This window comes from Lycium barbarum, chromosome 3, assembly GCF_019175385.1.
Source record: "Lycium barbarum isolate Lr01 chromosome 3, ASM1917538v2, whole genome shotgun sequence".
In the NCBI taxonomy this organism is placed as follows: Eukaryota; Viridiplantae; Streptophyta; class Magnoliopsida; order Solanales; family Solanaceae; genus Lycium; species Lycium barbarum.
Window position 1 is genome coordinate 142,817,573 of NC_083339.1, and position 22,828 is coordinate 142,840,400.

The window sequence follows — 22,828 nt, forward strand, 5'->3', positions numbered from 1 at the left end:
TCCCTTCGGATAAAAAAAAGAGTCCACTTAACAAATCAAAAAAGAATTAATCTTGATTTTCCATATTTGCCCCTACTAAGTGTTATATGATCAAATCTCAATGCCTATTTAATTAGGGGTAGTTTAGTCAAATTATCTATTTTTGTCTAGGAGTTAGTATTTTCTTAAGGGGTATGCAAATGACTAAGTGGACTTTTTTTTTTTAATCCAGAGGGAGTAGTATTTTGAGTATTAGAGAATAATAATAGTGTCTGGATAGTTGTTGAAATAAGTAAGTGTATTGTATTAAAGATAGTTATTAAAAAAATAGTTTACTTAACTGATGAAAGCTATTTTATCCGTTTTGATGAAAAATATTTTTATTGGACAACATTTTCTTGTAATCAAGCATTATAAAATGACTTTTTCAGTAAATGCGGAGGAAAGTTTATTCAAAACTTGAACTGAAAGTATGTAATAGAAATATTTTATCATGTGTTCAAATTAAAATAACATCGTAATTTGATTGTCTAAATAAAATTTGTTGGTAAGTTTAAGGGGTGTTATGTATTAAGCCTAAAGGAAAGGTGGTGATTGGTTTGGGTAGAGTCAAAATTAGATTGTCTAATAAATTTCCCATATAGTTTAGTAATTTAGATATATTTTCCAAAGAAACGAGGCTTATCTAGAAACAGGCGAAACTTACAGGGGCATCTTGTAAGATTCGCGAAATTTCATACCTTTTACTAGTAAAATAAAGATAAAAGATTCACAGCCCCCATCAACTTGTTGAATCCCATTCCCAGCTCAATATTTCCTTCTTTCTAGGTTTCCACTGTTCTACCCCCCCCCCTCCCCCCCCCCCTCCCCCAACCCCCCGAACCCACCCCACCAGCATAACAATCCAAACAAAGTACTAAAAACAAACCCTTTAAACTGAATACACAAATCAGTATTATCATAAAAATTCAGTCTTTGAGCAAATACAGTAATCCAATAGAGAGTTAGTTTTATTTAGTGAATAAATGGCGTCTCAGGCAGCAAATTTGTGGGTATTGTTGGGATTAGGATTGGCTGGAATACTCATAATGACTAGAAAGCTTAAGAAAGCTGTTAAAGCTGATTTTGGAGCTTTTGTTGAAAGGCTTAAGCTTTTGCCACCGCCTCAGCCACCTCCACCTAAAGCTCCTCATCTTCTTACTGGCCTTTCTTTTGCCATCTCTGATGTGTAAGCTTCTTTAATTTTATCCTTATAGTTATTTCCAGAGAATTTACTGATATGGTCTGAGAATTGGGAGCACTAGTTTTGTTCTTGTTACTGTTGCTTTTATTTGTAACTTTCTTTTGTCAGTATTAGACTTGTTGTAAAACTCTGGCCTAAAAAAGATTATTTTTTATCCTCAAATACGGCAGAATGAATGAAGAGAATCTTGAGAATTGACTGATATGCTCTGAATTTGAGGACACTGGTTGTTGTTATTGTTACTGTTTCTTTTATCTGTAACTTTACTTTGGTACTATTATCCTCAAATATGGCAGAATGAATGAAGAGGATTTAAAGCACTAACTTTTGTGCTTGTTACTGTTTCTTTTATCTATAACTTTCTGTTGTTACTGTACAAAAAAAGATTTAATTTTTATCCTCAAATATGGCAGAATGAATGAAGAGGATTTAAAGCTCTAATTTTTGTTCTTGTTACTGTTTCTTTCTGTCTATAACTTTCTGTCGTGACCATTAGACTTCTTGTTAAACTCGACCATAAAAAAAAAAAAAGTTTTATCCTCAAATATGGCAGAATGAATAAATAGGATTTAAAGCACTAATTTATGTTCATGTTACTGTTTCTTTTATCTATAACTTTCTGTTGTTACTTTTATACTTGTTGTAGTACTCGACCTGAAAAAGAAAAGATTAAATTTTTATCCTCAAATATGGCAGAATCAATGAAGAGGATTTGGATTGTTGAGTCAATTATTACATAATTTGAGATTGAGGCGCAGTTGATGTTGGGAGCACTAGTTTTTGCTCTTGTTACTGGTTCTTTTATCTGTAACATTCTCTTGTTGCTATTAGACTTGTTGGGAAACTCGACCTGAAGAAAAAGATTAAATTTTTATGCTCAAATATGGTAGAATGAGTAAAGAGGATTTTGAATATGAAAAAAGAGAATTTAGATAGCCAAAGTCAACTATTTCCTAATGATGTTTGAGTAACTATATAATCAGTCTTCCTTGAGTATGAGGTTGCGTTCCTCCCTTGATGACTGAAATGAATAGTCTTGTTTCAATTAGATTCTGGAAATTACATAGTTCTGTATGCTGACAATTTTGTCGTCATCGGTTTTGAGTTAATATTACTGATTTATATGATGGGTGGAGAGCCTAATTAGGGGCCTTCTCAAATTTCTTGATAAGGTTTCTAAAAAGCTAACTCTATCTGGAAAGTAGATTCTCGTTGTTGCAGCAGTTTCTGCTGTCCCAACTTCTTTTCTCATGTTTTTTACTTGTCTCATTGCTATCCGAATTGGGAGCTCTATTCGAAATTCAGCTGTTTATTTGTGGGAAACAACTCTCTATTTCTTGAAATTATAATATGTTGGAACTACTGAAGTCATATTGAATTTTGATTGCCCAGATTCGATATCGATGGATTTGTGACAGGGTTTGGGAACCCAGACTGGTCAAGGACTCATGAACCTGCTAGTCAGACGTCTGCCGTGGTCTCCTTTCTTGTTGAAGGAGGAGCCACATGTACTGGAAAAACTGTTGTAGATGACATGGCATTTGGGTTTGTTCCTGAACTTTTCACTGGTTAAAGTTAAAACTGTTTTCTAAAATTGGTAGCCAACATGAAGCAGGATCCTGGATTTGAAATTTGAAAATATGTCTGGAAGTTCTAGTTTCTATTTGTTAATTCTTTGGCAAGTGACAATTCCCTTTTATGCCGCGTTACACATATTTCTTTTGCATTTTAGAATCTTTCTCGTGTTGTTGATCATTTTTGTCATCTTTACTGTACAGTATTAGTGGTGAACAGAGACATTTTGATACTCCAACAAATCCTGCTGCTCCTGCACGGATGCCAGGAGGGTCATCTAGTGGGGCTGCTGTTGCTGTGGCTGCAAATTTTGTGGATTTTTCTTTGGGTGAGTTCTTTTGCATCTCAAACTCACTTTGTCAATCTGTTGTCATTTCGTGGCTTGAGCATGCATTGCATTGTAGGTAATTTTGAGTCATAATGTAAAGAACGAGCTCCTTGGACTTTGGCTAGTGTACATCCTCTTGAACATTTGAAATCGCAACATCTTGTAGTTATTGTTAGAACAATTACTTTCCATTCATTTGGACAGGTTATCTAATCAAGCTTCTAACTCAATCTCGATTCAGATGGTCTAACTTCTATTTTGACAAAGTACCATATGTTATCCAGGTACTGATGCTGTTGGAGGTGTGAGAGTACCTGCTGCATATTGTGGAGTTTTAGGGTTTCGGCCATCTCATGGGACTGTTTCTCACACCGGCATAATTCCTGTTTCAGCGAGTCTGGACACGGTTGGTATGTATTGTCAATGACATCTTCTATTCAGCTTGACATGTTTCACCTTCACTTCATATTTTTCTGCCAAGTCTTTTGAGCCTAACATGTTGGGATCCTTTTGATATGAGGAAAAGTTTTTTTTTTGGGGGGGGTGGGGTGGGGTGGGGGGGGGCCTGAATAATCTGGATGTCTTTTGTTATATATATATATATATATATATATATATATTCCTCATGGTTCTTCTAGTGCTAGTTGCTGTGTAAATGTTCGTTATAAGCCACCAGTGAATGACAAGTTCTCGAGTCATTTTGGTTGAAACAACGAGATTGATTGTTAATGATTTAAATTAGAATGTTCACTTTACTTTAAAAAAAGAATTTAGAACGGGATGTGGGTGACTTAAACTAAAAGCCCAGTAGGTTTTATTCTAGTTCTTTGTGGCCTTTGGATATGTCGGCATCTATGTTTCTTGGATCCTTCACCCCCGGAATACTGGTGTCAATCTGACACACTACAAGATTTGTACCAGATATGGTCAAAAGTGGGGTGCTCTGACTGAATGAAAGATGGACAAAGGCAAATATTGGTGGTGTGAGAAGAGGATGAAAATAAAGATTAGAGATCTAGAGAGAGAAAGAAACTTAGTCATGTCTACTCACTCCAAATCTTCTTCTACCCGTACTTGTACTTCGTAGTATCCGTGTACCCTTATTTCTATCTGCGTCCCTAAAAATTTAAATTTTCATAGATATGAGCCGGACCATTATTTCTGTACCCATGGCAAATTCCATGTTACAAAAACTTGCAAGAAAGTAGACTGGGGAGATCATGGTCACCTATTTGACAAATCTTATTTTTGAGAACATGGGTTACCAAGGATGTCTTTCGGAAACGGCCTCCCTATCTTCCAAGGTAGGGGTAAGGTCTGCGTACATTTTACCCTCCCCAGACCCCACATTGTGGGATTCCACTGGGTATGTTGTTGGGGCACCAAGGATGATTTACTTTGGCAAAACTGTTGCTAAATAAATTTTAAGAACGGGGAGGAATCTGTGTATTTAGGTATAATTTCTTCACATGCAGATTGGGGTTTTCTCAACTTCAAGTTGGCTAAAGTTTCTTGCATCATCTTGTTGCAAGCTATTTTCTTTCCTTTTATTGGAAATTCCATACAGTATTGCTCAAATGATGGTTATCTCTACTGGCTGCACATATATTCATCTAGACTGAACTTATTTTTTTTTTTCCAACCGAAAATGACTCCCGCACAAGGGGATAATTGTGATCTTTTTCGTACCGAAGGGACTTTTTTTTTTTAAAACTGACATACCATAAGGACTTCATAGCTGATTTTTTTGTCTAGAGGGTAGTAATAGCTGAAGGTAATTGCATTAGCGTGAGAATGCTGGCAAAGGTTTCCAACAAGTCCTTGATTTTATACTCCCGTAAGTTGCTCTTTATGGCCAGACAACAGAGGATAGCTCAAATGAAAAGCACCCGCCACCTCCAACCCGAAGAAGCAGTATGGGAAGGGCCATTAACTTCTTGGAATAGGGTTGAAGGTGGAAGGGATGTAGGTTACCATGTCAGAATTTCTCTCGATGAACAATCTTATACTGCTATTGCTAAGTCATGAATATAATTTAGGTATTTATGGATTTGCAAAATAATTAAGTTGAATGCCGTGTGTTGTTTTATATTGTGTTCTATGCTTAGCTTTTAGTGTATTTGGATAAACTGCAGGATGGTTTGCAAGAGATCCCAGCATATTGCGCCGTGTTGGTCATGTGCTGCTGCAGGTTCCATTTGCTGCTCAACGTAATCCCAGAAATGTTGTGATAGCTGATGATTGCTTTCAGTCACTAAATTTCCCTGGTGATCGCATCAGTCAAGCAGTGACTAAAGCTGTCGAAAAGCTGTTTGGAAGTATGTGTTTGTAGTCTCTGCATCCTATAAGATTTTTTTCTTTCTCACACACCTTCTGAGAATCACCTCTTGCAGGACAAATCCTAAGACGTGAGAATCTGGAAGACTATTTAAAATCAAAAGTTCCAAGCTTAAAACAGTTTGCTGGCAAAAAGTCTTCATCAACAAACTTGCTAGCATATGCTATGCATATACTTAGGAGGTGAGATGTAGGTTGATGCCACAGATGTCACTAGGCACATTTATTACTGGTTTGAAGCCTCTAGCACGTTATCTGATAGAAGCTTGCAAAAGTAGTTGTGACTTTTTAGTTTTGGCCACATTTTTAAAGCATATATTTGAGTCTTACTTCTTGCGTAGCTTGGTTTGGGGTTTTTTTTTGGGGGGGGGGGGGGGGTGTTCCTGTACATGGTATGAGCTTTTGACCACAAGAAATTGCTATTGAATTTCCGGCCTAGTTCCTACTCTTTCTCATCTATTTTCGGAGCTTCTAATGTTACACATAAGTGATCTTCCTGGTGTTTCTTTTGAGTGTGGTAGTTTACCTATCTAAATTTAGTTTTTATCATTTGTGCACAGACACGAGTTCAAACAAAATCATCTGGAATGGATAAATGCCGCAAAGCCCAATCTGGACCCTGTTATTTCTGCCCAAATGAAAGGAGCGCTGGAAATCACAGATACAAATATTGATAACTGCCATACAATTAGGAACGAAATACGCTCAGCTCTAAATAATCTTTTGAAAGTAAGTAGTATTGGTGTTCATTTAGTTGATGCTGTTTCTTGCAATGGGTTGCTAAATATCTGTCCAACCTATTGCTTGAGCAAGTATTATTAATATTCATTTAGTTGGATGTTTCTTTTTATGCCTGATTTCTTTTCAAACTACCTCTTGATTTGGAGGATCAAACCGCTCACAAATGCTTGTCTATGTGGATTTATGACTTTCAGCTAGTACTTTATCATATCATACTGTAAAGGTTGGTATATTTTAAGACCCCTTTTGACCATCAATTGGTGAAAATTTCTTTGCTATTTCCCTCTGTATTAGGTATTTCATGGTAAAAAATAAATACAATGTGAAATAGAGTATACTAATGTGGCTGTAGTTATGTGAATATAAATGAGAAGTTTACTGGCTGGTTTGACATATCTGCTTACTGAACTCATAACATCAGGCTTGCTATTGGTGATTATAAAAAAAGTCATAAAAAACGGAGTATTTAATGAGGCTGAATCTCTGCTAGACATGGTAGAATCATTGGATAGGTGATATTTATAGCATAGGCCTACCAGAGAGTTACCTTTTTGCTTTTTGCTGCTGAACCTAATGTAAATATTCCAGCACCTCTTTAGAAAAAATAAAAAGAACTGTTTCATGTGCTTTTTGTTCAATGAAACTCTTTTTGAGAATAAAACATTGAGACATGCATGATCTGAATACCTGTTTTATATAGTAGAGCCTCTCATCTACCTAACTAATATCTCAATCTCAGCTAATTGGATGAAAATAATATCCCATACCTTGCTGCTGTTATATCTCTGCTATTATTATGTTGAATGAAATTTGCTGAAAATAATATCTTGATATCTCTTGTGTTATGCTGTCATCTTACTTTTGAAATAATTGTTTCAATAGGATGATGGAATTCTGGTCATCCCCACAGTTGCTGAGACTCCCCCAAAGGTTGGTGCAAAGGAGATTCAATCCGAGGACTATCAGATTAGGTCATGCTCATTTTCAAGCATAGCTAGCATGTCAGGTGGCTGTCAGGTGAATATCTCCCTCTCTCTCTCTCTCTGGTGCTTCTGGACCCCAAACACAGAAATTTATATTGGCCTTAGGTAGTTGATCAACCCAGCGTTCAATCAGACGTCTCTAATCCTATATGCTTCCCTATTGTAGGTCTGTGTACCAATGGGATTTCATGGTAAATGCCCAATTTCTGTGTCCTTTGTAGCAAGGCAGGGAGGTGACAGATTTTTGCTCGACACCATACAGACCATGTATGCATCTCTCCAGGAACAAGCAGAATTAGCCACAAAATCATCAGCGTCTGGTAACGCCTTGAGCAAGGAAACATCTGCCGAAATGGCTAAAGAGAAGGTACACAGATAACTTGCTGTGGATTTCCGATGGACATCGGTGTCGGTTTCTTAAATTATCGAGTTTGCCATAACCATCTATTTTCTGTGTTTTATGTGTGAGTTTTTTTAATTTGACCCTATCACTTGTTGCATTTTCCTGACCTCTCCCACTTTTAGACATCAGGCTTTCTCTTTTGGTGTCCAATATGCTCGATACTTAAACAAGTGATTAGCGTTTTCATGATGGCCATAGTTTTTTTTTTTTTCCCAGTGCTGAAACTGTTTATCAGAACAAGAATTTGTAGGTGGGTCCTTAGCAAACAAAGTAATCGAATTTGTAGGCGGATCGAAGATCCCTTTAGCACGCTATGTCAGTTACGTGGTTCATCCTACCTCTTCATTGCCACTTCCTCAATTAGGGAACATTAGTAAATCAGTGATGTATATCCTCTCTGAAGTGACCAAGTTTCTTCAGCCATTGAGCAGACTGAAAGAATTATAGTATGGAGTCATAAGCCTTACAGCGGGAGCTCAGTGGTGTTGAGCTTGGAGCAATTTCGATCCCAGCAGTCGGACCTTGATTGACAAATTTGAAGTGACACTAGAGCTGAGGAGTGAGAAACTTATAAATATAATTATTTAGTGGAAGTGACAAGCTAGCTTTTTGGCTAATGACACCTTCACTATTGCTTTGTTTCATCAATTTTTGGGTTATTTTGGGGCTCCCCTTAATATTCACAGATTTGGTCCTTATACTATATATAATTTTTCACAGGGTAACCAAGCCTTCAAAGAGAAACAGTGGCAGAATGCAATTGGCTTCTACACAGAGGCTATCAAACTCAATGGTAACAGTGCGACATACTTTAGCAACAGGGCTGCAGCTCAGTTGGAGATGGGAAAGTAATTTGTTTCTCCATGTCCCCCTCTTTCTATTACTGTGCTTGTCAAATTCTTTTCTTTTAATTTTTAATTCTCCATCCAGTTTCCTTCAAGCCGAAGCCGATAGCAGTAAAGCCATTGATCTTGATAAGAAGGTGCGCTCTCCTACCTCACCAGCTCCCATGTGTTTAGCTAGTATAGTTTTCAGTGTAATCCATTGTTACCTAGTAACATATTACAGAAAAACTCAATTTGTTTTCTCATGCCACGGCCTTTATTTCTTCAGCATATCGTGTGATTGAGTTCTAGTTCTCTTTAGAAACTTATTGCCTTAGTGATCCTGTAAAAGGTTGTTGTGAGGTAGAAACAGAGTTAATTATTGGTAGACTTTATTTGTTTGGGTTTGGGGGATTGGGGAAGAAGGTTTTGGGTACTGTGCTTAAGTTTGAGAAATAAGGTTTATTGTTATTTGATGCTTGCTACTATGTGTTGTTTCTTGTACTTCAATTATCTTATTTATCTGTGGTAGCTACTGCTTCCTTTTCTCAGACTGCTCTATCATGACTTGTTTGCTTTCTTTAGTTTCATTTTCATTTTGCTTTGAACTGCTTGTGCTTATCTGACATTTTCTTATGTTTTCTCTTGAGCCGAGGGTCTTCCGGAAACAGCCTCCCTATCTTCCGAGATAGGGGTAAGGTCTGCGTACACTTTACCCTCCCCAGATCCCACATTGTGGGATTTCACTGGGTATGTTGTTGTTGTAGTAGTGGACTTGCGTATTCTACATTCATGGTAAGCTAGTATGCCATATAAATGTGTTTTCTTTTTGAAGCTTTGATTCTTATTTGCTTTGTTCTTGCTCTTGCTCACGTTTCTTATGCTTTTCTGAGGAGAACGTTCTTGCTTTTCTTCCCCGCAGAATGTCAAGGCTTACTTAAGAAGGGGCACAGCACGAGAAATGCTGGGCTACTATAAAGAGGCTATTGAAGGTGAGTCTCAGTAACTTCAGCTGTTAATTCCTATTTTCTTCATAAGCAAACTTTACAGCTGAATCACATTTGTGGAGAAAAGTACTCTAAGATGATCTGTCAAACGGGCGACTTCAACTAGGACTAATACCTAGAGCACTTTAGTTGGATTCTGAATAAGAAAAACATGTGCTAAAGATTGGTTGGCTCGAAAGAAATTGAACCCAATCCTGGGAGCAAAACTGATAGCCGGAACTCATAGATGACCGACATGTCCATCCTAAAACTTGTGTTTGCAGTGTTCTCTTACACTCTAGTTTCCTTGTTATCTTTTGCAGATTTCAGATACGCACTTGTTCTTGAACCAACCAACAAAAGAGCATCTCAGTCTGCTGACAGGCTGAAGAAGTTGTTTCCATAGGTCTTTAGAAGGAAACATAATTAGAATGATTGCTGTTGCAGAGCCCTTTTTGTGTCGAAACGGGTGATCTCTGCAGGAATATGATGAATTGGATGATTGGAAGTACGAGAAATGAAGGAAAGGTGTTGAAATTCTTCCTTGCACATGGTACTTTGAAGCTGAGGAGCGACCCCTTAGATCTCGGCATAGTTTGGTGGCTGCAGCTTAAAAATATACTAGGAGTTTTGAAGTCTAGTGCAATTTTGTTTAGTAGATATTGCATTCAAATTGTAACGTTGCGAGCTATTACTTCATCGTTCAGCATAACCAAATTCATTTTATTGGGAACAAACATTATTCTAAGGTACTAAACACGGAATTAAAGCACTCTTGAGGTATGCATGGGAAGCAAGGTCACCTTCTCGTTCCTAGTACTTCTAGTGGATAACTGTCCTGAAATGTGGGCTTTTGGGTAGAACAATGTATTCCTGTGGTCAGAAAAGAAAAATAAATTCAACTGGGTCAATGTTATTGTTGGGTGTTGCACAATGAAGTGGTTTGAGGACATTGAGTTTTAATAGGCTTCTATGCTTTATTGAGTAAAAAATTATATAAGCTCCGACAAACGTGTGTGAGAGCCTTCACTTGCCAGCGTTACAAGGCTTTTGATGTCAGTGCACTACTCTATCCTAATTTATAACGCAATGTTTGATTGGCTGTGGTGCTAAGAGAAAAAAATTGAAACTTATGGTTTAAAACAGGTTATAGACATTTGTATAGGAGGGTAAAACAAGAAATTAAGGTTTAATTATTTTTAGATAATTAGGATATTCTGGGATAAATTAAAAAAAGAAGAGTATGATACATAAGTAGGGACATACGGAGTATTATAAAAGATACCAAACCATTCTTGAAACCAAAATCGACTTTTGTGACCCCAGCTGGTGATCATTGCAGTCTCACCGGCAATCAAGTCACGACCAGATGTCGAATCCGATGTTCAATAGAATATCTTCGAACGAAGTTATTTCTAAAATTATTCATTGATGATGCTGATGGTGGTGGTTATCATGAACTAGGTACGTCAAAATAGTTCCCCCCCTCCCCCCGGGTCAAAAAAAAAAAGATTTCACTTAGCTATTTACACATTCCTTAAAAAAATACGAACTCCTAGATAAAAATAGATAATTCAATTAAATTATCCTTAATTAAGTAGGCTTTGGAATTTGATCATATGACATTTAATAGGAGCAAATCTAAAAAAAAAAAAGTTTTTTTTTTTTTTTAATTTGATAAGTGGATAATTTTTTTGACCCAAAATAAAATAAAATTAAGTGTACACTTTTTTTGATGCAGTACTTTGTTATGCATTCCAACTGACGATGATGAAAAAATAGGGAAGTCAAAAATAGAAAGGACTAGATCACACTTTACAGGAATTTTGAGAACTACTTTTATTAGTGTTAACTGGGTATAAAACCAACGTGAACAAAAAGTGACCAAAATCTTTTTAAGTACAGTTCATTCATCATCATCATCGCAGGCAAACAGTTCATCAAGTTGATCATCTGTCCATTGAGGAAGTGACACCTTCGAAGCAATTGGTTGTCTATGATCCTTTTCATCAGGTACCGGAATTTCTGGATCAAAGTGGTTCTTTGTTGGACCATCTCTTTTGTTCCCCGGCGTGAGGACACCCTGAGATCCCATTTGCTGATCATTATTTTCATTAAGAGCGCCTCTATTTCTAACTGTTCCATCAAATCCTTTTGCACTACTCTGTCTCTGATCGAGACATTCTCTGTTTACCACGGAGGTCTTTGTAAAGGCACTACTATTGTTGCATAGGTAGCTATTTGGAGCTAGATTTTCCTTCTCCATTTGAATCTCGTTATGCAAACTTCCACCTGCAGACATGCACTCTATGGTCCTATCGTCTAGGATTCCTTCAATTGTTTCTTTGTCTGGAATGGAAATCCTCTGCGGTGCGCTAGCTTTTCCAGCAGAGGCTGATGCTGCTAATTTTATATGATAATAATTAGCCAGGATACTAGAAACCTTTCTTATAAACCATTGATAGTGCAACAGTCTAAAGAAAATGTTCCTAATATACAGACTTGTCATAGTTCATAATAAAAAAGAAATATCAACCCTTACCACTTTCAGGATCACTGTAATTTACTTCATATGCTGCTAGGCTGTTCGCTAATGGAGGTCCACTTTCCTTGCAGAAAACCTGCATCATAGGAGTATACTCAAAGCTTTATCAATCATGAATCGTGATACAAGATTGACAATTTTTACAGCGTCCTTATGTACTCACAAGATTATGAACCTTATATGGTACCCAGTGGACGTGCATATGAGGCTAAAGTGCTCACTGTACAATATCAGATTAGAGGATACAAGATAAATAACGGCAACTTCCAGTAGTCTTCGACTGATAGCCTTAGGGCAAGTGAAAGATCTAAAACTCTTGCATACAATTCCTTTGTTACTTGCAGATGTTTTATACTGAGTTATTTTAGTATCTAAGAGCAAAGCAGAGACAGAGAGAGCACTAGAGAATGCTAACTCACGATGAAGGGAGATATAATCATATACATATTGACGGAGTCATGTCCCAGGCAACTACATCCATTACACGGACAAAGTAACATAACCACATATGCAGACAATTCAAGCATGCAGGTGTATGGAGATTACAAACAAATAAATAGCGATAATGTCATTTCCACCAAATCCTTTTCTACATCGACTGTATCCAATTATGCAAGTTGCACTAAGAAGAAATGAGCTCAATTGACATTGAAGACATAAAGTTTTCAGTGTTTGTTTAACTTGAATTTACAAACACAGCATTATCCACATAAAGCATGTTCAGCGATAATAAATGATTGGCAACATAGGGACCTGATTAGAAGCACCTGTATAACATTTTTGGCAGTGATTGATATTTCATAAAATGAAATTAACCAAGTCTATGATCATTTAAGGGTCAACATGCAGGAGATGGACATTTTACGAAAAGCATTCCTAATGGAACCATGCTTTTCATCCCTAAAACACAACTTCTGACTTAGAACTACAGTAATCTCAGTTTTGCAGTTACAAAAACTTCTCAGGTACACGGTGCATGAAGGGGAAGCAGCTGGTTCAGCTAATTAGAACAGGCATATAACTTCAAGAAACAAATTGAAAAAAATTCTCACATTTATTTAATCTTGTTCCTGAAAGATTGAAGTCAATGCTAGCAATGTATGGATGTAATGATTGAAACGGATGTAATGATTGCTGTTTCACAATAGTAGGCTAAGCATGTGTCTTATAAAAAATTACAGGCAAAGCATGCACACCTTTGTCAGGTTCCCCAGTGTTATGTTAAGATAATATGCTGAGCTTGAAGGGCGAAACACTGCAACCTGGATTCCAATATTAGGTCAATGGTTTTTAAGTAATATGAAAATATTACACGTCAATTATGTTTTGGAGATCTTAGAAGATATAACAGGGAGAAGACAAGTGAGAGAAAATAATGTGGGAAAGACCCTCCACCTTCAACAAAGAGTTCTAGGCTTCGAGTAAAAGAGAGCCAAGTGGGATAAGGCCAAAACTGTTGACTCCTGGGAAGGAGTTTAGAGGTGGGTTGGAACATGTCAAAAAGAGGATGGATAGTAACAGGAAGAACCTTTTGCAGTATCAAAACTGAGCCAATACAAATATCCTTTCCGTGCGGACTTTCGCTAAGTACTTTGTGATGAATGCTAGCACCAATTGAACCTGTAGGATCCTAAATTTGGAACTAAGCAAATCAGTTGCAACTTGCAAACTTCTTTTCACTGTTATCAACATTATGCTCAAAAGAACTATACCTTCAAAGTCACCATCAGACCACCAAGACCATTCTGTGTGCAAGACTTAACAACTGCCACAACCTATGAAAACAATAATTGCCAGGATTAAGAGCCAATTGCAGAAAAGTAGTTAACCGTACTGAATAATAGAAGCCAAAAAGACTTCTGAACTCTTTATGGTTGCTAACTTTTATCTTATCATATATTTTTGCCACTCCCAAAGTGAAAAATAAGTTATCACAAGTAGTTAACCATCTATATTTGGTAGTTCCCACTGTTACGCATTGTGTCAAAGCGTAAAATTGCTTAGATTAAGACTTCATTTAGATTATCAGAAACCTGTTTAGTGATACAACTATTGTCTCAGTTACTTTCTGGAAAATATCGTTCTTGTATTCACTTTTCTAATACTCCCTTTGTTCCTTGATAGGCACTACTAATATTGGGGGGTTCAAATACGTTTTTCTTTGACTGCTATTTCTGTACATCTTCCGCAAAAAACTAGTAACAAAAGGCTAGCACATTACCTTTTATTCAGTTTCTAAGCCTTTAAATTTTATTTTGAGAAATAAAATGAAATGAATGTCTCCAAATTGAGACTGAAAATTGAATAGTTTAACCTCATACTCAAGCAGGGGCGGAGGTAGAAGCCCAGATACTGGTTCAACCGAAATCAGTCTCTTTTGCTCGGACGGTTTATTTCTGTTACAAAATTCATTAAATTTGCATACATCTTAGATTTAGAAACAAGTAATTAGCACTTGAAATCTTCATTCTAAAATCCAGAACACATAAACTTAAAATCCTGGCTACCCTCCTATGTACTCAAGCTGGGTAGTTACCTATATTTTCTAGTGATGCCTTTATCCATGAATCGAGTATGAAAAAAGTGACAATACCTGATCAACCCTAGCAGCATTTAGGCATTTATTAACAGAGCTCAAAGGCGTACATTGTATTTTCCCGTTCTCCTCACCTGAATAAACATAAATGTACACCTAATCCATGAATAAAAAACGAAAAACAATAGTACTCCCTCCGTTCACTTCTACTTGTCAAGCTTTGCTTCTCGAGAGTCAATTACTACGTGAATTTTGACCAACATTTTAAGATGTATTTTTTTCATCATATTAATATGAGAAGAGTTATAACTTTTTATATAGTTTTAGAACATCTAAATTTTAATTAAAACATTAAAGATTAGTCAAATTGACTCTGGAGAGAGTAAAAGTGAACTGAGGCAGTAATAGCTATAAGCAAAGGCTAAAAACCCTAACATACATACCAACAAATTCAAGAGCACAAAGCCATGGATTGGATTGAAAATCATAGTCAAAATCAGAAGAATTTTCAACAGCTCTCCTAATATACTCTTGCGTAGGTATCGTATTATCTCCTGACATTGAATTATGAGATTGACGATCGTGTGTACGTTGTTGCATTGCAGCTTGTACCGCACCTGCTGGTCCGGGAATTATGCGTTGTTGTGGCGGCGATTGTAACTGATTATTATGAGAATTTTCTAACTGTGAGATTTCGAGCGGCGGAGAAGATGACGTGGAGGTGGAGAGATTAGGGTTTTGGTGGTGGAGTCGGCGTTTACAAGGGCGGAGAAGAGAGTGGAGATCGGAATCGTCTACATCCAGTGCTTCCCATGGCTCCATTTTTTTGGAGGGAAAATCTGTAGAGGCTTAACGGGATGGGTTTTCTTTGAATTGGATTGGATTTTGGCCCATGGAATTGAGTCTAATTGGCCCGGTGAAGGACAGCCAATAGGCTATGACGGTTGCAAGGGGTCACTTGCACTTTTGTCGCTATTTTGTGCTGGTTTTTAATTTTTGTCCTCATTCGCGGTATTCTTAAAAAACCTTATGACCCGCTAGGTATAAATTCGATTTTGAATGGCAAAAATCAAAGACCAGCCCATTTGAAGGACAAACTGTGCAATTTCTTGTATGACGGTTGCAAGTCAATCCATAAGTACGTAATTCCAGTTCTATTTTGATAGATATTTTTAACAATTACTCCCTCAACCATTTACTAGCCTATTAACTTCTACCAACTTTTATTTATGTTCTATGTGTTTCCAAAGACATTACCACATTAATAAATTAGCTGGCTTTATGTTCAGTGACAGACTATCAGCCCAACCTCTGTAAAATGAGTAACCAAATGCCCATCATTTCCTTCTATGTAGTAATATAAACTTATCCATAAGAATTTCTGTAAAATGAGTAATCAAATGCCCATCATTTCCTTCTATGTAGCAATATAAACTTATCCATATGAATTGGGAAATTTTGATAAAATTGTATAAGAATTGAGAAATTTTGATAGTTTTCACAACTTGTAGAGTTTTCAGGTCTATAAGAAAAAATACAAGAAATTCAAATTGTATGTCCAAACATAATTTCAAATCATGATTTATCTTATGATTTCAAATTATGTCCAAACAGCTCTTAAAGTTCTTGATTGATTATCGACCATTTTCGTATTATTCTCCGATAAATTGACTACTTGACTTGTTATAGAAGAACTCATATTTTCTCAACAAAAAAGAAGAAAAAAACAAAAATTTCTGTCTTTGTAACGGCCAACGGGAATACTTTATTTGACTTGGTGGGGAGGTTGTAAGGGAAAAGTCAATAACAACGACATAACTAAATCTAAATCCGAAGCAAATTGCAATCGGATAATACTTTACTTATACAAAGATAAAATGAACATAAAACTAACAACTTATTTGGATGGTTGTTATCTATTACTCTGTATATTGTATTGTATTGTTACTTTAAGTATAACGTTTGTTTTCGTTTTTATTTAAATTATATTTATTGTCAAATTTGTTGTTAGTAAAGAAATGGTGTAATGGTATGTAACAACGATTTGGTGTGATCGCATAATGACCTCTCTATTTTCTCATCTTGCTTTTATTTATTATTTAATAATTTTATTTTATCTTTTACCCTTCATCTTTTTATAATAACTCTTCTCAGACTCTTTTTTTTTCTTTGTACTCCTTCGTTTCAATTTATGTAGAGTGGTTTGGCTTGGTGTTGAGTTTGAGATTAAAAAAATAATTTTTTTTGAAATTTGTGATCTAAAATAAGCTATAGAATTTTTATGGCTATAGATCTACTCATTAGAGATAAAATAAAAAGTTTAAACTTGTTACTAAATATAGAAATATGTCTTCTTTTTTTTTTTACTGCTTAAAAGGAAAAAAAAACGTGACATAAATTGAAACGGAGGGAGTAATATTATAACTTTATTGTTCATATTGATGTTGCTTGACATTATAAAATAACAAAAAATGATACAGTCTATTCAAATATTATATTTATCAAACTAATATAGTATAATACAATATATGATATATTATGAAATCATATGTTACAGTCATCCGAATAAGATGTGAGGGGTCGTTTGTTCACCTGAATGGGATAGACGAGGATATCCCACGGAGTTAGCTATTTCAGCTTCTATATGACAGCTAATCCTACCATTTTAATATGAAATTATTCTCGAGACTAATTAATAACTATAACCAAACACCGCATAAAATAATTCCTATGTATATATTTTTATTTTATATTTTGGAAGAAAGGGGATGAAAAAGAAAGAATTAGCAAGAGCCTGTTTGGATGCGCTTATGCCTATAAGCCGCAAACAGCTTATAAGCTGCTTTAAATAAGCTAAGTTAAATGGACTCAATTATTTTTTTGAGTTTATTTTAAACACAAAATAACTTTAAACTGGCCAGTCAAACACTAAAAAAATTGAAAACAAACTTATAAGGCAATCCAAACGGGCTCCAAGTATGGTGAAAGGGATTTTAAAAGGGAAAGAGACGGGGTATTGTATCAATTACCAAAAACATCAGCAAGAGTCTGAAATGGAAAACCTTTTGGGTCTACTGAGAGTACGAGTCAAGAAAGGTCTGAATCTCGCTGTTCGTGATGTTCGTAGCAGTGATCCCTACGTCATCCTCAAGATGGGTAAACAGGTTCGAAGTTCCATCAAATTCTTCTCCCTCTCTCTCTCTCTCTTTTTTTTTTTAAAAAAAAAAAAAAAACTGTTTCAGATTTTTTTGTCTGGTTTTTGGTTGAGTTTTTCGTGTACTACTGTGATTTTAAACATTTGCCGGTAAAATCATTTATAGGGTGGAGGAATATTCAGTTTTCATGTAAGGAAAGTCCACATTTTAAGTCTATGAGCATTGATCACCCACTGCCTGTAATCTTTTTTCTAGAATTTGTGCATCAGGTTTGTAGTCAATTAACTTGACATCTGAAGGATTTATGTAAATTTTTATGTGGAAATTACGCTAAAAAGGTGTTATCTTTAGCGTTACCAGTTCATTTTTGGCAATGGGCCCCGTTTTATTGGATTTAAAATCAGAAAAAAAAGACACCGCCCGTTTTTCCTTTTCTTAACCCATGCAGTTTATAATTAAATTCATAGGGTTTAATTTTTTTTATTTTTGTGGAAGTTCTGATTACAATCTATTTTTGGGAGTCTTCTTATGGTAAAATCTAAGTCAAATTGATTATCTCAAGTTATTAATGTTCTTTTCAGATGCCCTTTTGAAGTCATTACTTTCCGAATGAGGCTGGGGAAGGGGTGTTGAAATTTATTTATTTTTCGCAGTTCAATCATATTTTTTAGTCTTGGTTTGTAGAAATGGATTGTAGTCTCATCGAGAAAGACATATGCTTTTAGTAGGTTTTGTCTATAATAAGGAGGCATAGAATGTGTAAGGTGTGATGTTGTTATTCTTGTTTTCCGGAGGTTTCTGAATTTCGGCGTTCTGTGTGTTGAGTCCGGAGCTATAAACCCTTTTGGCTGATGCAGATTTGTGAAGTTTATGGCATGATAAATGCTAGGTTTAGAAAGCTTGACCATTCGGGTTTTCCAGGTTCTGAAAAGTACAATGGGTGGAGTTGTTGCTCTGTTTCGACTGGGGTATAAGAAAGGTAGGAGTAGGTGATAGTTTATTGACTTTGGTGGATTGGTATGGAGAAACTTACATGCCCCAGGTGTTTGCACTATTGCATTACTCAGAAAAGCTTTTGAGAATCTTTTTGGAACTTGTCCATGTATTTTATAGGATTTGGAAAGCTGTTTCAAGAAGACGATATATCTGTGACCTTGTTGCAAATCCTTTGATTTGTTGAAGTACTATAATCTAAGGGAAGACTACTCCTCGGAGTTTACAAAAAGAGCAGCATTTTTTTTTACCTGTTTCGTGTTCTAAATTAAGGTCAGAAGATAACAATGTCTTTTATACTATGTGACTTGTTTGAATCCTAATGGGAGAAAAAAAAAAAACTAGGTGATTTCTTCCCAGCTGTCCAAGCTTGGGTGGACAGAGTTACCCAGCGTCTGTGTTGGTGGGAGGCAGCTGATCCCCGTGGAATTAGTCGAGGTGCCTGCAAGCTGGCTAGACACTACGGTTATCACCAAAAAATAAATAAATCTATGACTTCTAAATATCTGCATTCTTTGCCATAATGCATGGCTCAAATGGTACTTTGAGCTTTCCAAAATAGCGGGTGATATGACAGCCATTGTCTTACTAATAAAAGAAAAAAACATAAGGACTCCAATACTTGGTTCTTCTTTTCGTTCAATGTTCTGGCTACTATGTTATTTTGTTATTAACTGCATGGAAGATGGTAAGCAGTAGATTTGGGATGTGTTGTAAATTGTGAATTCTTCCTCCTTATATGTATATTGTTAATTTCTCTCATCGAAGTTCTTGACTTTCATGTTTGACATAATGAGCGCAGAAATTCAAGACCCGAGTTATAAAGAAGGATGTTAATCCTGAGTGGAATGAAGATTTAACTCTTTCTGTTGCAGATCCCAATCCTCCTGTTAAGCTGGTATAGTTTCTTGCTTGCTGGTTATCATATGAGAGACCTATCTGTTAAGCAGAAAAATTTGATCAATATTTATGCTTCTTAATGTGCTAATGTATACACTTTCCGGTGTTTGTATTTCTTGTTTACGTATTTTTGTCTGTCTGTTTCCAGACTGTCTATGATCACGATATATTCAGCAAAGATGACAAAATGGGAGATGCCGAATTTGACATCAAACCATTTCTAGAGGCTGTCAAAATGAACTTAAGTGGCCTCCCAGGTGGCACCATTATTACAAGAATACCACCGTGCAGATCGAACTGTCTGGCAGAAGAGTCTAGTGTGAGTTGGAAAGATGGCCAGGTTGTGCAAGATATGTGCCTAAGATTGAGAAATGTGGAATGTGGAGAGGTCGAACTTCAACTTCAATGGATCAATCTTCCTGGCTCCAAGGGTTTATAGAACACAGAGTGTCTGTATATAGATGGTTTCAGTTGGCTGCAGTCTATGAAGGGGTTTGTGATCCTACAATTGATCTCTGTTTGTGATAAATGGAGCTTTTTATATAGAAGTTCGATTAAGTTACCTTTGCACACTGCACCAATCTGTTGTTCAAGGTTTCTAGCTTACTGAATATGTGGTTTGAATATTCTTTTCAATTTTTCTTGTGTTTCACTGGAATTGCTGTAGTATATGTGGAATGCTCAATATACAGGTTTGCAGATAAGTGCATACCTTTTTATTACTTTTGTGTGCATATTATGGTATTTAATATTTTTCATGCTTGCCCTTATTATCCAAGAAATAATATCATCAACCATATATTCTCAATACCCGTAAACATAAATTAGGCATGTTAACCAAGAGATATGAAAGTTTTAAGGAGATCATGCCATTGCCTTAACAAATGCAGTTTTATTTAAGAACAATGAAAGTCAACATTTGCCACAACTAAAATGTTACTCCATTCTTTTCCACCCAATATATATGACTCTTTGTTGATTTTAAGGCGTTCAATGTTTTTTTTTTTTTTTTTTCTCTTAGAAAAATAACTTTTAATCCATTATTTAGTCCCTTCTTTTCATTAACATGTATATTACGGGCAATTAGCAGGAATGCACCTTATTCAGGGTGGTCTTTAATTTTTGTCCCTCAAATTGATGGTCTTTAATTTTTGCCCTTCGCTTAGAATACCTGAGGTTCTGGGTTCGAATCCCGCCTCAGGCATGAAAATAAAAAAAATCTCAAGGCAAGGCTTTTGGAAGAGTCTGCCTTATGCGGCATAACTAAAGTGGAGGTTGCTGTATAAGGTAGACTTTTAGTTATGCCTTAAGGCAACCTCTGCCGGATAAGACAGACTTTTAGTTATGCCTTAAGGCAATTTATGTCGGATCCAACATAACTTTAGTTATGCCTTAAGGGAATCTATGCCGCATAAGACAGACTTTTCTCAAAGCCTTGCCTTGCGAAATTATTATTTTTTTGACTGAGCGGGGATTCGAACCCAGAACCTCAGGGTATTTTCAACCACTTTTTTAAGCGAAGGGCAAAAATTAAAGACCACCCCAAAAGAAGGACAATCCGTGCAAAAAAAATGGTATATTACATGTAAAATTAACATGGGCAATTCGCAAGAATGCCCTTTATTCGGGGTGGTCTTTATTTTTTGCCCCCCAAATTGCTAGTCTTTAATTTTTGCCCTTCGCCTAGAATGACCCGAGCATCTGGGTTTGAACCCCGGTCAGGCATTAAAAAAAATAAAAATCGCAAGGCAGGATTTTTGGAAAAGTCTGCCTTATGCGGCATAGGATGCCTTAAGGCATAAGTAAAGTTCTGCCGGATCCGACAGAGGTGACCTTATAAGGTAGACTTTTAGTTCTGTCTTATGCGGCATAGGTTGTCTGATACGGCAGACTTCTAGTTATGCCTTAAGGCAACCTATGTCGGATCCGGCATAACTTTAGTTATGCCTTAAGGCAACATATGCCGTATAAGACAGATTTTTCCCAAAACCTTGTCTTGCGATTTTTTATTTTTTTTTACTGAGCGGGGTTCGAACCCAGAACCTCAGGGTATTTTCGATCACTTTTTTAAGCGAAGGATAAAAATTAAAGACCACCCCGAATAAGGGGCATTCCTGCGAATTGCCCATGTTAATTTTACATGTAATATACCATTTTTTTGCATGGATTGTCCTTCTTTTGGAGTGGTCTTTAATTTTTGTCCTTCCCTTAAAAAAGTGGTTGAGTTCGATCTTGTTCACCTTTCCCTAAATGTAGAATGAACTATAGTTCATTTATTGCCGGTTCTATTAGTAATTTCAAGTTTTTCATTTGATCGCCACACACTATAAGAAAAGAAGTCGTTATTTATTCACAAATTGCTTAATTTGGGTTTAAAGTTCTTTTTTTGCTAATTAACTAAAGGATTCAGAGAACCTCCCCGCCCCCCTCATTTTTTCTTTCTTTCTTTACTACTACATCTTGGACCAGAACTCTTATATAGTAACCATACACATGCATGAGTATGTTTCAATGAATGTGTGTTTGAATGCGACACATAGATATCAGTAATATGAGAGGAGGAATCGACCAAGTGGTCTACTAGAGGTAGAGGACAAAAAATTTGGGAAATTCAAAGCTTTCATCTTCACTTAAAAGTTAGTATAAAAATCCCAAAAGATTGGTCTAAAATATACTCGATTCTTTTCCCACTAACAATCTAACATGATTCAATTTTTTATTTTTTTTTATAATCGTGGTGTTCGTGCTAGTTTGCACGCACCTCGACTAAATTCATGAAATACCTGCTACCTCACTCAGTTTTGTGTGAAGTAACAAACTTAATATTTCTCACACATTCGTTGTTACTTGTTCGCTATATTAAAAGTAATGGGCGCTTGGGCACCAAAAAGTTTTTAAAATTTGGGACGAAAGTGTCTAATAGGAACACATTATCATATGTTTAATTGGAACAAGTCAGAGTTCGAATATCTAAATGAAAGTTACTAACAAATTTAAGAGGCTATCAATAGATTCAACTGATGTTAAAATGAGATAAAAATATTAATACTATCTTAATTTTGTAAAATGATAAGTATTTTGAGACAAATATTTTTAGTAACTTTAACTACTAGTAGCATGGGACTGAGGGAGTAAAGAAATGCATGCCCTTTTGTAGTCCTAGGGAAACATAACCATTTTCCCAGGACCAATATATAGCAGTTTGTGCAAATTAAACATAATGTTTGTTTTTGGGAGTCCAAGAGAGTTGTGACCCTTGCCCTGACACGCCAATCTTTGCTCCCATTTTTCTCACTCGCC

At 36.1% G+C, this 22,828-nt stretch overlaps 3 protein-coding genes and 1 non-coding gene across 8 annotated transcripts; 3 read left to right on the top strand and 1 right to left on the bottom strand.

Moving 5' to 3' along the window:
- The first annotated feature begins 834 nt into the window (after positions 1 to 834).
- On the top strand, positions 835 to 10,182 carry LOC132633198 (outer envelope protein 64, chloroplastic). The gene is made up of 13 exons (XM_060349456.1): positions 835 to 1,207; positions 2,615 to 2,767; positions 3,001 to 3,125; positions 3,410 to 3,535; positions 5,261 to 5,443; positions 5,519 to 5,645; positions 6,023 to 6,191; positions 7,086 to 7,220; positions 7,353 to 7,553; positions 8,310 to 8,437; positions 8,520 to 8,571; positions 9,336 to 9,405; positions 9,723 to 10,182. Exons 1-13 carry the CDS (start codon positions 1,005 to 1,007, stop codon positions 9,803 to 9,805), a joined length of 1,755 nt encoding a protein of 584 aa, XP_060205439.1. The 5' UTR covers positions 835 to 1,004; the 3' UTR covers positions 9,806 to 10,182.
- Positions 6,547 to 6,623, top strand: LOC132634544 (small nucleolar RNA snoR109). The gene has a single exon (XR_009580263.1). It is a non-coding gene; the product is annotated as a small nucleolar RNA snoR109 (small nucleolar RNA).
- Positions 10,183 to 11,167: 985 nt separating the features above from the next.
- LOC132633199 (uncharacterized) lies at positions 11,168 to 15,454 on the bottom strand. Of its 4 annotated transcripts, none has more exons than XM_060349457.1 (7): positions 14,924 to 15,451; positions 14,538 to 14,614; positions 13,657 to 13,719; positions 13,473 to 13,574; positions 13,141 to 13,206; positions 11,942 to 12,020; positions 11,168 to 11,802 (listed from the first exon to the last, which is right to left on the bottom strand). In XM_060349457.1, exons 1-7 carry the CDS (start codon positions 15,300 to 15,302, stop codon positions 11,306 to 11,308), a joined length of 1,263 nt encoding a protein of 420 aa, XP_060205440.1. In that variant the 5' UTR covers positions 15,303 to 15,451; the 3' UTR covers positions 11,168 to 11,305. The 4 variants fall into 4 exon arrangements, with proteins under 4 accessions (XP_060205440.1, XP_060205441.1, XP_060205443.1 ...); XM_060349458.1 differs by having other exon boundaries at positions 11,168 to 11,799; positions 14,924 to 15,449; XM_060349460.1 differs by lacking the exons at positions 13,141 to 13,206; positions 13,473 to 13,574 and having other exon boundaries at positions 14,924 to 15,454.
- A 2,022-nt stretch (positions 15,455 to 17,476) lies between these two features.
- On the top strand, positions 17,477 to 20,250 carry LOC132633200 (protein C2-DOMAIN ABA-RELATED 4-like). 2 transcript variants are annotated; one of them, XM_060349462.1, is made up of 3 exons: positions 17,477 to 17,644; positions 19,431 to 19,526; positions 19,677 to 20,250. In XM_060349462.1, exons 1-3 carry the CDS (start codon positions 17,534 to 17,536, stop codon positions 19,965 to 19,967), a joined length of 498 nt encoding a protein of 165 aa, XP_060205445.1. In that variant the 5' UTR covers positions 17,477 to 17,533; the 3' UTR covers positions 19,968 to 20,250. The 2 variants fall into 2 exon arrangements, with proteins under 2 accessions (XP_060205445.1, XP_060205446.1); XM_060349463.1 differs by lacking the exon at positions 17,477 to 17,644 and adding an exon at positions 17,695 to 17,904.
- Positions 20,251 to 22,828: the final 2,578 nt, after the last annotated feature.